The 16810-nt window shown below is 41.0% G+C and overlaps 1 protein-coding gene across 6 annotated transcripts in view; it reads left to right on the top strand.

The window, feature by feature from the left end:
• PLEKHG3 (pleckstrin homology and RhoGEF domain containing G3) overlaps nt 1-16810 on the top strand; it is an 84919-nt gene that overhangs the window by 44387 nt on the left and 23722 nt on the right. For all 6 annotated transcript variants that reach the window (XM_070728360.1, XM_070728353.1, XM_070728383.1 and 3 more), the window contains exons 4-12: nt 862-931; nt 2304-2350; nt 3644-3794; nt 9119-9250; nt 10759-10941; nt 12276-12368; nt 13317-13403; nt 14317-14350; nt 14855-14959. In XM_070728360.1, the coding sequence (XP_070584461.1) occupies nt 862-931; nt 2304-2350; nt 3644-3794; nt 9119-9250; nt 10759-10941; nt 12276-12368; nt 13317-13403; nt 14317-14350; nt 14855-14959 (902 nt within the window). The remainder of the gene's footprint in view (nt 1-861; nt 932-2303; nt 2351-3643; nt 3795-9118; nt 9251-10758; nt 10942-12275; nt 12369-13316; nt 13404-14316; nt 14351-14854; nt 14960-16810) is intronic.

Raw genomic sequence — 16810 nt, 5'->3', positions numbered from 1 at the left:
TCCGCGGGCTGTTTAAATCTGCCGATCGACTTCCTCAGAAACCCGCGAACCAGCGAAGATCCGCGAATGATTTTTCTCATTAATATTTCTTGAAAACCTGCGATGAAGTGAAGCCGCAGTAGGTGAAGCGCGATATAGCGAGGGACTACTGTACTGCACTCTAACCACTGCACCACCAAGGATCTTCGGTGGTGAAGATGCGTGAACTGGTTCAAACAGCCTTATTATAGTGAAGAGAATGATTGAGCAGCAAACAGCATCTTCCTACCATGATTAGCTAGAAACGCCTAGTGCTGAGAAGTAAAAGTCTTCTTTGTGTGAGTAAACTCTAAGAAACCGAAGGAGCAAGGGCAGATTCAGTCCAATTTGCTGGGTGTTCCATGCCAAACTGCCTCCCCTTTGTTTTATTTTTCTTAAAATTGTCTTTGGGGATTTACCCAATTACTTTGTATCTATGAGAAATTTGCATTGGAGAAAATACAGTATTCTTAGTTTAGGATCCCAAATGTATTAATGTTAACAGGTATGACTATATAGGTGGCTGCTGAGTGAGACCCATCTGGTTGTGTCCCCTCTTTCTATATAACATCTGCCTTGTGTTTTTGGTTCCTTTGACAGTGGTGGACAGGTTTCCCCTGTACAGGTAGGTACTGGGCCCAATCCCATTGCATGGCCTGCCGCTCTGCCTTTAATTCTGAAACTGCAGTGTATTAAAGGTTGTTTTGAAGTTTGTCTCCAGCATGTCCCTGTTTGCTCTGGATGTATGTACAAGCGAGAATGTTTTCAGTTTTTATCACACGTTATTTTTCTTTATCTTGAGTTGACTGATAAATTACTCTTTCTGTTTCAATTTCTGTGCAGTGAACTGCTGCAAGAACTGGATAGTTGCCACAATGACCCGGTGGCCGTGGCTCAGTGTTTTGTACACAGGGTAAGCAGATAAAACCGATGTTGCTTTTATGCTCATCTCTGATTGTTCATAATTGGTGTGTGCGTAATGGGGTGGTTCAGCACACCCTTCTCTGAGTGAATGCTTTGCCAGCCCTCACTGCTTTGCTGCCATTAAAGCAGAAGGGGCTAGTCCACAAGCCCTGAAGCAGCCTGACATAACTGGGAAGAGATGATATCACGGCTGCATTTCAGGAACAAGATTTTTGGCTAAGAAATAGGAAGGGAAGGATAGGGGTGGGAGCACCAAATCTTTCAGAAGTGCAACATCGCCTTTCTCTTTCTTAAGAGGCTTTCTTAAAATCACTAAATTGACCAGATTGACCACTCTGCTCTGCTGGGTGAGAGAATTAATGGCAGCCTGAGGACTAATCCAGGAATTATTCGTCAAGCATACTCAGTGAGGTTGATGTTGCAATAGAATAGAATAGATTTAGGAATAGAATAGAATAAGGAATATAATAGAATAGAATTAGGAATAGAATAGGAATAGAATAGAATTGGGAATAGAATAGGAATAGAATAGAGTGGAATAGAATAGAAATAGAATAGAATTAGGAATAGAATCGAATAAAATAGAATTAGGAATAGAATACGATTAGGAACAGAATAAAATAGAATTAGGAATAAAATAGAATATAATTAGGAATAGAACAGAACAGAATAAAATTAGGAATAGAATAGAATTAGGAATAGAATAGGAATAGAATAGAGTGGAATAGAATAGAATTAGGAATAGAATAAAATATAATTAGGAATAGAATAGAATATAATTAGGAATAGAACAGAATAGAATAAAATTAGGAATAGAATAGAATTAGGAATAGAATAAGGAATAGAATAGAATTAGGAATAGAATAGAATTAGGAATAGAATAGGAATAGAATAGAGTGGAATAGAATAGAAATAGAATAGAATTAGGAATAGAATAGAATAGAATTAGGAATAGAATAGAATTAGGAATAGAATAAAATATAATTAGGAATAGAATAGAATATAATTAGGAATAGAACAGAATAGAATAAAATTAGGAATAGAACAGAATAGAATAAAATTAGGAATACAATATAATTAGGAATAGAATAGAATAAAAGAAAATATAATAGATTTCTTTATTGGCCAAATGTGATTGGATACACAAGGAATTTGTCTTTGGTGCAGATGTTCTCAGTGTACATAAAGGAAAAGATACATTTGTCAAGAATCATGAGGTATAATATTTAATGATTGTTGTAGGGTGCAAATAAGCTCCAGTATCTGTGCTGGACACCTGGCAGAGGCATTTTCAGAATGGTTGACATTAGGGAACAGGATGAATTGAACATGCCTTAATGGATCTTCTTTTTCCTCACCAGAGCCAAGACTTCAACATCTATACTCAATACTGCAATAACTATCCAAAGTGAGTGTCCTTTGTCATGCAAAAAAGGGGACGCGATTTCGTGAGAACAGGGTTACACTCGTTCCCCCATTAACGGGATCTTTTTACATATGTTGTAAAATGCTTCTGGGTCATTGCAGTGTATGCTAAGAATAGCATCTGTATATAGGACAAAAGATATATTGTGCAAGTGTATTTAATTTATATTCAGTGACAAGATGTCTCAAATCTTGGAGCTAAATTTTCCAGCTTGTTTTGAGGGTCAGCAGTACAGTGTCAACGGGCGCTCAGATTGCTCCTCTAGATAAATTAGAATTAAGTAAGTGCAGCTATTTTATCTTAAATTCGTGAGATTATGGGCAATTCGATTAGGGAATGCACCCACATCTTTGGGCAAGATCACATGATTGTGCTCAGAGCCTGACTCATTGAGGACTGCTAAGTAACTAGTTGTACAGGTAGTCGAGGACTACCTGTCCAACCCTCATCCTTCAGGTGCTGATTCATTTGGCATTTCTTCATAGCCACTGTTTCCCATAAATACTCAGAATCATACTTGAATCATCCCAGAAGTATTTCACTGCTGAGAAACCTTGCAAATTCTCCAGCACATATTTTGACTGATGGGCAAGGGAGTGCAAAGCTAGGCACCCCATCAACAGCCCAGGTCTCATCCTGCTTGTTTTGTGGTGAAGGGTTAACACAGCCACTCAGTAGGGAAACAGCAGCAGTTGTCCTGGAAAGAACAAGGAAATAGCACTCAAGTGTTGTGACGCAAAGCCAGCTGAGGTAGGAATTCCCCACACCACCACCAGTGGGAAAATGCTAACCCTGCAACTCCAGTGGGAATACTGTCTTCGTAGCATTTTCCCTTGAGCCGCAGCTGAGCCGGATATTAATTCTGCTCAGTTGCAAAAGATTACCCCAAGATTAATAATTAGGTGGCATTTGAACACGCACAGGGACTTGTTAATAATTGTTAGATTCTGGCCAGAAGTGGATCCAGAGTCTTTCTGTAAAAACTTTGCAGGAATGGTTGTAAATTTGCAGTAATGTTCAGTTGTTAATCCAAGAAGGTACTTTTTTGTGGGCTTGTGTGGCAGCTGTGTGATGCCAGGCAAATACACACACAAGAGAAGGAGACGACAACAGAACATAATTCCACTGCCACTGGTCATCTCCTGGCTTGTTGTTTTAGCCCCTTATTGTAGTCTTCCACTTGCTTCTTTGAGCAGATCTGTCACTCTGTTGCTCAGATAATACAGAATTGTCTCCTTTGATGCCATTCATTGTGTATCGGCTTTAACTTTCCAGCTCTGTGGCAGCTCTGACTGAATGTATGAGGAACAAACAACTGGCCAAATTCTTTCGGGAGAGGCAGGAACAAATCCGGCACTCCTTGCCCCTTGGCTCCTACCTTCTCAAGCCTGTCCAGCGCATTCTCAAATATCATCTGCTTCTGCAGGTAACACAGACTTTCACAACAGGTTACTTACGTTATCTGATTATGCAGTTTTGGAATCTGTTTTAACTTTTTTTTTTTAATGTGAAATGCAGTCTGCTCATTTTTTCTAAAATAGTGGCAGCTACCTCTACAGACCTTTGTTACAGGAAAGGCCATTTCTCCCTTTAAAGAAGTCTTGGGGATATGTAGAATTAATTTCTACAAAATAGAGAGATGTGATTTATACTCACTCACCCCGTTGTCTCTTGATTGGAATTCTGGAACATGCTTTACACGGGACTTGAAAATTGAAAGATGCATTTGATCCAAACTGCACTTGAGCAGCTGCTACAGAGAAAAATGTGTTTAGTTGTGTAATAATAATCTTCTGAGGACATTTCTGCCTACCGGTAGCTTTGTGAGCACAAACCAAGATGTGGTTTTAACATAAAAAGCTCTGTACTGGCTTCATTTACAGCAGTGGTTCTCAACCTTTCTAATGCCGCGACCCCTTAATACAGTTCCTCATCTTGTGATGCCCCCTAACTATAAGTTTAGCGCCAATTCTTCCAACAGATCTTTAAGCTGATTGGCAAGAGGTCACAGGGACAACCCCCTGTAAACGCCTGATTGGTTGGATTGTAAAAATATCTTCCGAGATGCCAGAATAGAAGCTTTAGTTGCTAACACCATTGGAACTTTGTCTTTTCCCATGGTCTTAGGCGACCCCTGTGAAATGGTCGTTCGACCCCCAAAGGGGTCCAGACCCCAAGGTTGAGAACCACTGATTTACAGGATCGACTCTTTATTCTGGCCTTGTGAATTCATCTTGAGAAGGATTGCTGAAGCTTTCTATCCCATGCAATTAAAAGCATGGCACTCATTTTGTACAGGTTTTCTTTATATGCTGTTAGCATTATTAAACTGTAATTTCTTTCCCACAATTTTTGCCAATTACAGTAGAACCCCGACTTACGAGATTAATTGGTGCCGGAAGGAGGCTCGTAAGTCGGAAAGCTCGTATGACGAAACATTGTTTCCCATAGGAAACAATGTAAAGTCAATTAATACGTGCAACAACAAAAAAAAACCGCTGCCGCCCGGCTGTCACCTTTTAAAACAGCCCGGGGGCTGTTTTAAAAGGTGACAGCCGGGCGGGGGGCGGGGGCTTCCCAGCAGCCAGCTTCCAAGCAAAGGGGGGAAAGGAGCGGGCGGGGGAAAGGGGGCAAACCCCACCATCGGTGTGATTGCGACTCCCCTCCCGTGGCTGCTGTTGAGGCGGCAGAGGCGTCCGCCTCCGGCGCGCGGCTCTCTCTCCATTCTTCTCTTTCCCCCTCTCGGGCTCCGAATGCGGCAGCGGGAAGAGGAAACGAGGCAGTCCCGGATCGCTTGCTTCCCCGGCCAGCAAGCCGGCTGCCTGGGAAAGGATGGGGCAGGAAAGAGTGCAGAAAAACGGAGGAAACCCATGGAGATCCAGAGGGGAGAATGGGGCAGGAAAGAGTGCAGAAAAACGGAGGAAACCCATGGAGATCCAGAGGGGAGGATGGGGCAGGAAAGAGTGCAGAAAAACGGAGGAAACCCATGGAGATCCAGAGGGGAGGATGGGGCAGGAAAGAGTGCAGAAAAACGGAGGAAACCCATGGAGATCCAGAGGGGAGGATGGGGCAGGAAAGAGTGCAGAAAAACGGAGGAAACCCATGGAGATCCAGAGGGGAGGATGGGGCAGGAAAGAGTGCAGAAAAACGGAGGAAACCCATGGAGATCCAGAGGGGAGGATGGGGCAGGAAAGAGTGCAGAAAAACGGAGGAAACCCATGGAGATCCAGAGGGGAGAATGGGGCAGGAAAGAGTGCAGAAAAACGGAGGAAAAAAGCGCTTTCCCAGGCAGCCGGCTTGCTGGCCGGGGAAGCAAGCGATCCGGGACTGCCTCGTTTCCTCTTCCCGCCGCCGCCGCATTCGGAGCCCGAGAGGAGGAAAGAGAAGAATGGAGAGAGAGCCGCAACGCACCACACACGCTCGGCTCTCTCTCCATTCTTCTCTTTCCCTCTCTCGGGCTCCGAATGCGGCAGCGGGAAGAGGAAACGAGGCAGTCCCGGATCGCTTGCTTCCCCGGCCAGCAAGCCGGCTGCCTGGGAAAGCGCTTTTTTCCTCCGTTTTTCTGCACTCTTTCCTGCCCCATCCTCCCCTCTGGATCTCCATGGGTTTCCTCCGTTTTTCTGCACTCTTTCCTGCCCCATCCTCCCCTCTGGATCTCCATGGGTTTCCTCCGTTTTTCTGCACTCTTTCCTGCCCCATCCTCCCCTCTGGATCTCCATGGGTTTCCTCCGTTTTTCTGCACTCTTTCCTGCCCCATCCTCCCCTCTGGATCTCCATGGGTTTCCTCCGTTTTTCTGCACTCTTTCCTGCCCCATCCTCCCCTCTGGATCTCCATGGGTTTCCTCCGTTTTTCGGAGCCCGAGAGTGGGAAAGAGAAGAATGGAGAGAGAGCCGCGACGCACCGACACACGGTGAAGAAAGAAAGAAAGAAAGAAAGAAAGAAAGGCAACTTCAAAGAAAGGCTCACTGAGCATCTCTCACTCTCTCTCTTTCTATCCGTCTTTCTTTCTTTCTCTTCCTTTCTCTCTCTCCTCTTCCTTTATCTCCCCTCTCTCTCTCTCCCTCTCTCTTTCTCTCCCCCCTCTCTCTTTCTCTCTCTCTCCCCCTCTTTCCATCTCTTCTTCTCACTTTCTCTCTCTTGCTATCTCTTTCTCTCCCCCCCTTTCTCTCACTCACCCCCAAGCAGAAGCCAAGGACCCCCAGAGTGGGGCGGCAGGGGAGGCGAACGCCTCTCCGCTTACCAAGTGCCGGGATACGAGCCGAGAGGAGCCGGGCGCTGGATTGCCTTCCTTCCTTCCAGCATCTTCGGAAGTTGCCGAAAGCGTCAGGGGGGCGCGGCTCCTCTCGGCTCGTATCCCGGATGTGAGCTCGGGAGACGAACAAAAATGTCGCTCCCCTCCCAGCTCTTATCTCGAGCTGCTTGCAAGTAGAGCAGCTCGTATGTCGGGGTTCCACTGTATCTGATTCTATAAGGTAAAGGTAAAGGATCCCCTCTCACCTACGTGCTAGACATTCCCGACTCCAGGGGGCGGTGCTCATCTTCATTTCTAGGCCGAAGAGCCAGCACTGTCTGATGACGATTCTGTGGTTTTTAAAAAAAATTTCAAACCTTTTATTTCTGAGTCTTGTTTGGTCTGTCTAAATAAGACTTCCAGAGTTAGTATAAATAAAAGAGGGGGCAGTGGACATGCTTGTCTTGTGCCCTTATTTATGTTAAATGTTTCTGTTGTTTCTCCATTTACTATCACCTACACTGTTCGATTGTAGTATTTATAGATGACACTTGCCGCCAGCAAGAATGGCAAAAATGTTCTCAAATATGTCACCAGATTGCTGGAAATGAAAAAAGGTGTTGGCATCCTACTATCATATGTGGTGGAACCTGTCCAACGACAAAAAAAATATTGGTCAAAGATTTAAAAAACTGGTTAGAATAGATGACAGCACAACAAATATATCTAAAACCAGAATTATTCTTATTAGGTATACTACCAGGGAAATACAATAAAAGAATTGCATATTTAATGTTACACATAATAATAGCAGCTAGAATCACATATGCACAAAATTGGAAAAAGGAAAGTAAACTTATAGATGAAAACGTAATAAAGAAAATATTAGACTGTGCCAAAATGGACAGGCTAACAATGGAGGCTAAAGATAAAGAAGAAATAGAGTACAGTATTACTTAACATGGGACTTATTGTACAAAAGGCTAGATAACAGGTGCAGAGATTAGTAACTTAATAACAAAAGAAGATCAACAAAATATAAATAAATACAGCTATATATATATATAGAGAGAGCTAAGAATATATACTATAAACAATATTATTATTGCACTGTATGTTATTATAGATTAAAACGTATAGAGTGTTAAATGTTTAGAGTGTTATGGCACAACTATGGAAATAATAGTTATAACTATGACGTACAATGTTATGTATTTAAAAGAGACTACACTGTAGAATTATGAGAACAATGGGTTATAATCAGGGTGTATAATACTATGTATACTTAAAAGGCACGTGCTACGGTCTGTACACTCTGTTGCAAAACTGGAAATGTGATGTATAATAAAGGAAAATGTACAATAAAAACATTTTTTAGAAAAGCACGGCGCTCAAAGGTGCACCTTCTTGGTGGCAGCCTCTATTATGAAATATGCTGCCTCCACCAGTTTGCCTTTTGCAAAGCAGTCGAGATCATCAGCTACCAAAGAATTTTTGGTGCTAATGATGGACCTGTAATATTCTTTCTAAGTTGATTTGTAATTATCCTACCCTACCCTGTCTTGTTTATATTCTTATAAATCACCTTGAGGAGAGGCAGTGTGATATGATAATTAAGGCACCAGGCTACAAATGAAAAACCAAGAGGTCTAAGTCCACTATAGGAACAAATTAGTCTGGATGACCTTGCACCAGTCACACACACACACACACACATACACACAGAGTCCTAGGAAGCAAAGAATAATGAATCACTTTTGAAGTCTTCCTAAGAAAATTGTAGTGACTTGTCCATGTAGTCATCAGGACTCAATGCTGACTCAAAGGCACAAAACGAGAGAGAGAGAGAAAGATATTATATTATATTATATTATATTATATTTATATATAGATGACTTTTCATTGGAATCAAACTTACGTTAACCTAGTTAGAATGGTATGGTGTTGGTTATTACCTTTAAAGCCTTAAAGGGGCTTTATACTTCGCTGCGGCCAGCAAGGGCCCACAGAGTTGGCCTTCTCCAGGTTCCGTCCGCCAAACAATGTCAGTTGGCGGGACCTCAGGGAAGAGCCATCTCTGTGGTGGCTCCAACCCTTGTGAAATCTCCTCCCTAGCAGTCTTCCAGAAAGCTCTTAAGACCTGGCTTTTCTGGCAGGCCTGGAATTAGGTTTGACTGCAAGTATGTATGGTTTTTTTAATTATAGTTTTGTCGCACTGTAGATTTTATTGTTGCATTTATCGCTTTTTTATTACTATTGTATTTATGAATGCTATTAGCCGCTCTGAGTCTGTTTGGGATTGAGCAGCATATAAGTACAATAAATAAATAAAATGTATTCAAATGTAAGAATTCCTTACCTGTTTCTAGGCATGAAGGGAATCTGGTTGAAACATCAGTTACCCCACTGATCACTGGGGTTGATTTGTTTTCTAGAAAAGTAATAAATATCTATTCAAAGTTCTTCACAGAAATCCATTAATGCTCCATGCTAAACTTTTTGACTGCTTTTCTCCTAGGAAATAGCAAAGCACTTTGACCGAGAAGGAGATGGCTACGAGGTGGTGGAAGAGGCAATTGCCACCATGACTTGTGTCGCTTGGTACATCAATGATATGAAGCGGAAGCATGAACATGCTGTGAGACTGCAGGTATTTAGAAAGGAGCATCCTGAGCCCGATCTACTTTCAATCTGAAACATAGATCAGTGTTTTTCACTAGTGTGCCGTGAGACATGATCAGGGAAATTAAACATGGGTCCCCAAACTACGGCCCATGTGCTGGATATGGCCCACAGAGGCCATTTATCCGGCCCACCGCTATCCGCCTCCATCCAAACATAAACATTCTCCTCACAATCCCTCCAGCTATCAGTGACAGGAAGAGTGGAGGCACAGGGAACGCTCACTGGCCAATCACCTTCTAGGATTCATCCCGATCATTAGCGATGAACCAATAGCAGGCCGCCTCTCATAAAGCTAAAGTTTGCTGATCTTCCTTTGGACAGTTTTGGGTTATCTGTTGCCATGGAGTTCCCCATTCTGGCCAACAAAGCTATTTTGACATTGCTCCCATTTTCAACCACATATCTATGGTTGCTGAGCTTCTCAAGCTTGACTGCGATAAAAACTAAAAACAGAGAGAGACTGAGAAGTGTTGAGGAAGAGCTTTGTGTGTGTCTTTCTACCATTCCTGCCAGGATATCCCTTTTGTGTTCATCGAAACAGGCCCAGGTTTCACACTAAGTGAGCATAAATACATTTAGAAACTATATTATTAACTATATGTATAATATGTACTGTATTAGAGTGTCCTTTTTTGTCTCATTTTGGTTGGTGGTGTGCCCCAGGATTTTGTAAATGTAAAAAATGTGCCGTGGCTCAAAAAGGGTTGAAAATCACTGACATAGATGATAGGTAGTTGTAGTTTCAGAGTAGTAAGAGCCTCGGTGGTGCAGTGGTTAGAATGGAGTACTGCAGGCTGTCAGCAGTTTGGCAGATTGAATCTCAGTAGATTCAAGATTGACTCAGCCTTCCCAGGTGGGTAAAATGGAGACCCAGATTGTTGGGTGCAATATATACTGACTCTGTAAAATGTTTGGAGAAGTCTGTAAAAGCACTGTGAAGCGGTATATAGGTCTAAATGTTATTGCTATTGTTAAGGTCGAATATGTTCATCCCTTTGAAAATTCAGGTGCTATTTCCTTACACAGTTCTAAAGAAACTCAAATATCTGTGATATGATGTAACCTTAGAATGATGTAACTTTAGCAAGAAAAAGCAAAGAACAAATGTATCTATACCAGCTGTCAAGTAAACCAGAAGTCATTTCTTTATAATTTTCCATTTCTTTTTCCCATATATTTTTTCTCTTATTTACTTTTCTTTTTTCTTCTTTAATTCAAAATGATTTTAATTATGTTGAAATTTTTTTTCAAGAAATTGCTGTAAGATTCAAGCAACTTATTAAAAAAACCCAAATATTTTCTTGGAGTTCCTTCAAATGGCTCTTGATAGATTTGGGAGCTTTTCCGGTCTGTTATCCTCCAGTTGTTCTGGACTTAATTCCTATGACTGCTCTTCCTGGCACATCTGGAAAATCACCAGGGTCCTGGAGGGCTAGGATATAAAAACATTAATCTTTCCCTTGGACTTTGCAGGAAATACAGTCTTTACTTATCAACTGGAAGGGCCCAGACCTGACAACTTATGGGGAACTCGTCCTAGAGGCCACCTTCCGGGTACATCGTGTCAGGAACGAGAGAACATTCTTCCTTTTGGACAAGATCCTGCTGATAACTAAGAAACGGGGTGATCACTACATATGCAAGAGTCACATTCCAGTAAGTGGGGGTGTCCTTTCTGCTTCTCTTTTGCATTAGAAGTAGGTGTTTGCTTGCTATTTGTTTGTTCTGTTCTTTTAAAATGAGATTGAGAAATTGATAAACATCAAGATGAGATGGTAGAAGCTAGAAGAGATGAAAAGGTTGATGTTCTTTGTTGACTAAAATTTTCTTTCTGGCAGCTGAACTTGGTGTGAATTTATAATGACCTGTAGAGGCCCACAAGACCAAGACCTCTGCTTGGAGGTTTTTTTATTTCCTCCCTCCAATGCTGCCTTTTTGTCATATGCAGTCCTTTCCTCATCTAAAAATCCAGAAGTGTAAAAAAAGAGGCTTTTCAAAACACATACTAGCTTGAAAGGAACTTCTTTTTAATTTTTTTATAAACGATCTTTATTAAATATAACACAAGAACAAGGGGACACAATCTGAAGTTAGTTGGGGGAAAGATCAAAAGCAAAATGAGAAAATATTATTTTACTGAAAGAGTAGTAGATCCTTGGAACAAACTTCCAGCAGACGTGGTAGATAAATCCACAGTTACTGAATTTAAACATGCCTGGGATAAACATATATCCATCCTAAGATAAAATACAGAAAATAGTATAAGGGCAGACTAGATGGACCATGAGGTCTTTTTCTGCTGTCAGACTTCTATGTTTCTATGTATACTTTAAAAAAAACAAGAAAAACAAGACATAACAAAGGTACATATAATGCTTAATGTCACGATCACATTGAAAGAATATTAAAAGAAAGACAGAAGAAAAGAAAAAAGACGGAAGAAATAAAAAAAGATGTAATGAAAAGATGTAATAGAGGAAGGAAGGAAGGAAGGAAGGAAGGAAGGAAGGAAGGAAGGAAGGAAGGAAGGAAGGAAGGAAGGAAGGGGCTCTTATGAATGTATTGTCCTTGGGGAAAAAATGATTTCTATTTGTTATTTGCTGCGTATCTCACTGAGGCTTCTCTAGGTAATTTACAATAGTGAAAAGGAAGAAATGAAAACAGTGTAAACAAAACTAAGATAATAAAACAACAAAAATGAACAATGAAAAGAACACAACGAGAATACAACAATGTAAAAAAGTTGAACAACAGCGGGACATAACACCAACAGCAGTTTTTAAAAAATACGTACAAAGTAAACCTGGCATTGCACATTTTTGACCCAATAAAATGAAGATGGCCTTAATGTCACTTTTAAGAGTTACTCAGTGGAGGAGAGCTCCTCTTTCCTCAAGTGATATCCTGCGCGGGGGAAGGAGGAGGAGAGAAAATAACAGGATGGTCATTAATTGCTGTGGCTGATGTGCTACCTCTTGTCTGCCCTGCAGTGTTCGTCTTTGATGTTGATTGAGAGCACACGGGATTCCCTTTGCTTCACTGTCACCCACTACAAGAATAACAAGCAGCAGTATAACATTCAGGTGAGATGAAGACCCATTGGCATTATTCATGTGTGGACGGTGGTTGGTGAATTAAGCTGATGGGGTTTGAAGCTGAGGCTTGCAGCAATGGTGGCAGAAGTGAGGGAACTGGGAAAACCAGCAGAAAGACTGAGACAAACAAGTAGCCATGAGCTTCTGTGGGCAAATGCAGGGATCAGACTGTGCTTGAAGGAAGGAGGTATAAGGTAAGCCATGAAACCAGCTTAGGGTTGGGGTGCAGCATCGCATGATAAGAGCACATTAAGATAATCAGTCCATAGGAATGAAATTTGAATTATTAAATGCAGGAAAAAGGTAGGGCTGGAAATAATAAGCAGATGTAGAAAGAATAGAATAAGATAGAATAGAACAGAACAGAATAAGGAGCAGGTTAAGACTGGCAAGGGCACCTGGAATGGCCTCTTTGGATACCTGTCAAATTGCTAAATTAACAGCTGGCCATGCAGAGGACCTGGCAGTATTTTTGATGATAGTTTTAGCACTCTTGAAATAGAATAGAGTAGAATAGAATATAATTCTTTATTGGCCAAGTGGGATTGGATTTACAAGGAATTTGACTTTGGTGCATATGCTTGTGTACATAAAAGAAAAAGATACATTTGTCAAGAATCATGATGTACAACATTTAATGATTGTCATGGGGGTCAAATAAGCAATCAGGAAACAATCAATATTAATAAAAATCTTAAGGATACAAGCAACAAGTTACGGTCATACAGTCATAAGTGGGAGGAGATGGGTGATAGGAATGACGAGAAAAAATTAGTAAGAAAAAATTAGTAGAAAAAAATAGTAGTGCAGACTTAATGAATAGAATAACACTTTAAGCAATTACAGCAATGTATAGACATATTCACAAGGTTGAATTATGCCAGGATCATGTGTACAACTGCCTTTCAAACTCATGTGGTGTACTTTTGTTACCAGGCCAAATCGGGGGATGAGAAGCGGGTTTGGAGTCACCACCTCAAGCGCCTGATCTTAGAAAACCACCATGCCATAATCCCTCAGAAAGTGAGTGGGTATTGTTTTCTCTTTGCCCTAGTGGTCTTGCAGAATAGATGTCAGAAATTGTCTGAAGCACTTTGGCCATTCTCTAAAGCGTATTTCCCTAGGTGCTCTGCACTAGATCTATTGTTCCTAGTCTACATGGCCCTTGGGATTTATAGTCTGATTGAAACGAGTGTCCAAGTGCCGTATCTATGTTGGTTGAGGCAGGAAGGATTCCCTTGGGTACCATTTGTTGGGGTCAAGGGAAAGGAAGGGTCTCTTTCTGCTCAAGATCCCCATGGACAATTGGTGGGCCACTGTGTGATACAGAATGCTGAACTCGATGGGCTTTGGCCTGATTCAGCATGGCTCTTCTTATGTTCTTATGGAGGACCCATGCATATTCTCAGATTTTATCAGAATTTGTGGGTGCAGGAGGGAAGTAGTGAATGAGAAGGGTAATACCTAAATTTGACCAACAAACAAAATAGCACCTAGAGAAATCATTGGACATGCTGACCGGGGCTGTTGGGAATTGAAAATAAGCCTTTCCAGTCCATCTGGAGACATCTTGGTCATCCTGTGGGGGTTTTTTTTCTGAATCCTTTCAATGGACATTCACCCTCTTTACAAATCTTTGAAAGTCCAATGATAATTTCTGAACATAAGAATTTTTCTAAAAGGGATGGGGAATATCTGTGTGGATATTGGTGCTTATGCTGAGGTTGGCATTCAACTGCATTAATGGTTAATGCCTGGAGCAGGGGAATTTGTTTTTGTGGGGGGTTTTTCACATGGAAATTAAGTTGAAGGAAGTATCTCCACTCTGTTCTCTCTCTTCTTTGGGAATTACAAAGGGGTTGACATATCTTTATTTCAGTATCATAGCTTTGTTTATTTGTGAACGTCAACCACTACAATTCTACCTTTTCCTCAGGCCAAAGAAGCCATCTTGGAAATGGACTCATTCTGTAAGTTTCCCCTCTTCTTGTCTCAGATGTCTGTTTCCTGTTTCATTCTTCCTGTCCACTGCATTATTGGTACAAAGAGGTCAATAAATACATTGTAACACCCCATCTGGAGAGGTTAAGTTCAATATTAAGTGTTAGATTACTTCATCAATTTGGGGGAATTTTACAGGACGGAAAAAGCAATAATAAACAGAATGTGGATTTATCATCCACATTCTGTCGCCTGTAATTTAATTTCTTTGTCACTGTCTTGGCTTCTTTGTATGATGCTATTACATTAAGTGGATTAAGAGTAATATGGTGCTTGTTCCTGTAAATCAGGAGGTTACATAACGATTATTATTTCTATAATAATAATAATAATAATAATAATAATAATAATAATAGGTTACGCAACATGGGTTTGCAGTAGTTTTAAGACCCATACTCAGACAATATTAAATTTCCATTCCCCTCGTGTGTTCTACATTCTGGTCACACATAACAGACATCTACTCCTTCCAGATCCTCCTCACTTCAAATACAGTCCTGAGCACTTGAAGAAGTCCTTATCATGTCAACAGCCTGAAGACAACCTTAAACAGAATCGGACTGGACGCCGACAATCAGGTAAATTGTATGGGGGTTCGGGTATGGGGATAAGCAATAACGTCGAGAAGAAATTGTTGCTACTATGTCCAGAGAGTGGACGTTGCAGGCCCTGCTGCTGCAAACTGACCAGTAGCAATTGGATGAGAAGACAATTGTGTAAAATCTCTGGAAGGTTTAGATCATAGGTAGCCCTCAACTTACCACTTAGTGGCCGTTGAAGTTGCAACCAACCTGAAAAAGGGGATTTATGAACCAGATTCAAAGTTCTGGTGGTCAGGACCACTCTGTGGTCAAATGAACAAACTTTGGGTGCTTGGCAATACAGCCATGTAAGGGTGACCATTTGCAGCAGCCTGTGGTCACAACGACATTTTGTAGTTGTGTGAAAACCATCACTTCTGGGTTTTGGCAAAACTGTGCCCATACCAAAATATTGGATTTCTTAAAGACGGATGCAAAAATGTTGTAAAATTGTGTCAGTCACAGGATCGACCTGTTTTATGAGCCTTACAACATTTGACTGTAATGGGCAATTTAGAACTTTTACATTTAGATTACATTTACATTTATAACTTTTTTATTTCTGTTAGTGCATCCTCCAGCCTGTTTTGGTTTGGGATGACATTAGGCTTTTTAATATTTTGCTCTAGAGCTCAGTCCAGCTGACAGGAAATTATTATATATATATATATATATATATATATATATATATATATATATATATATATATTTGTTTTCGTAGATTTTCACGGGTATATGTATGTAGATTGTTCTGAGTTATTACATTCTATATTTTACATTCTATATTACATTCTACATCTCTACATTCTATATAGTTATTATATTCTGAGTTATTCTGAGTATATTATACGGGGCAAAACCCGAACTCAGAACAATCTACACACACAAGGGCAGTAGAGAAGAAGCGAAGGGCAGTAGAGAAGAAGCTGGTAACTACAGGCCAGTTAGCTTGACATCAGTGGTAGTTAAAATGATGGAGACTCTACTCAAAAAGAGGATAAATCAGCACCTAAAAAACAATAACTTATTGGACCCAAATCAGCATGGCTTTACTGAAGGCAAATCATGTCAGACTAATCTCATTGATTTCTTTGACTATGTCACAAAGGTGTTGGTTGAAGGTGGTGCCGTGGATATTGCCTATCTGGACTTCAGCAAAGCCTTTGATACTGTTCCACATAAAGAGCTGATAGATAAATTAGTGAAGATTGGACTTAATCCCTGGATAGTTCAATGGATTTGCAACTGGCTGAAGCGTAGACATCAGAGAGTTATTGCTAACGGCGAGTATTCTGAGCAGAGTCAGGTTACAAGCGGTGTGCCACAAGGGTCTGTTCTGGGTCCTATTCTTTTTAATATGTTTTTGAGTGACATAGGGGAAGGTTTGGTAGGGAAGGTTTGCCTATTTGCCGATGACTCTAAAGTGTGCAATAGGGTTGATATTCCTGGAGGCGTCTGTAATATGGTAAATGATTTAGCTTTACTAGATAAATGGTCAAAGCAATGGAAACTGCAGTTTAATGTTTCCAAATGTAAAATAATGCACTGGGGGGAAAGCAATCCTCAATCTGAGTATTGTATTGGCAGTTCTGTGGTAGCAAGTACTTCAGAAGAAAAGGATTTAGGGGTAGTGATTTCTGACAGTCTCAAAATGGGTGAACAGTGCAGTCAGGCGGTAGGGAAAGCAAGTAGGATGCTTGGCTGCATAGCTAGAGGTATAACAAGCAGGAAGAGGGAGATTATGATCCCGCTATATAGAATGCTGGTGAGACCACATTTGGAATACTGTGTTCAGTTCTGGAGACCTCACCTACAAAAAGATATTGACAAAATTGAACAGGTCCAAAG

Source organism: Erythrolamprus reginae, chromosome 1 (assembly GCF_031021105.1).
Source record: "Erythrolamprus reginae isolate rEryReg1 chromosome 1, rEryReg1.hap1, whole genome shotgun sequence".
Classification (NCBI taxonomy): Eukaryota; Metazoa; Chordata; class Lepidosauria; order Squamata; family Dipsadidae; genus Erythrolamprus; species Erythrolamprus reginae.
Note: the sequence above shows the minus strand (reverse complement) of the source record. Positions and strands in the feature narration are given on the sequence as shown.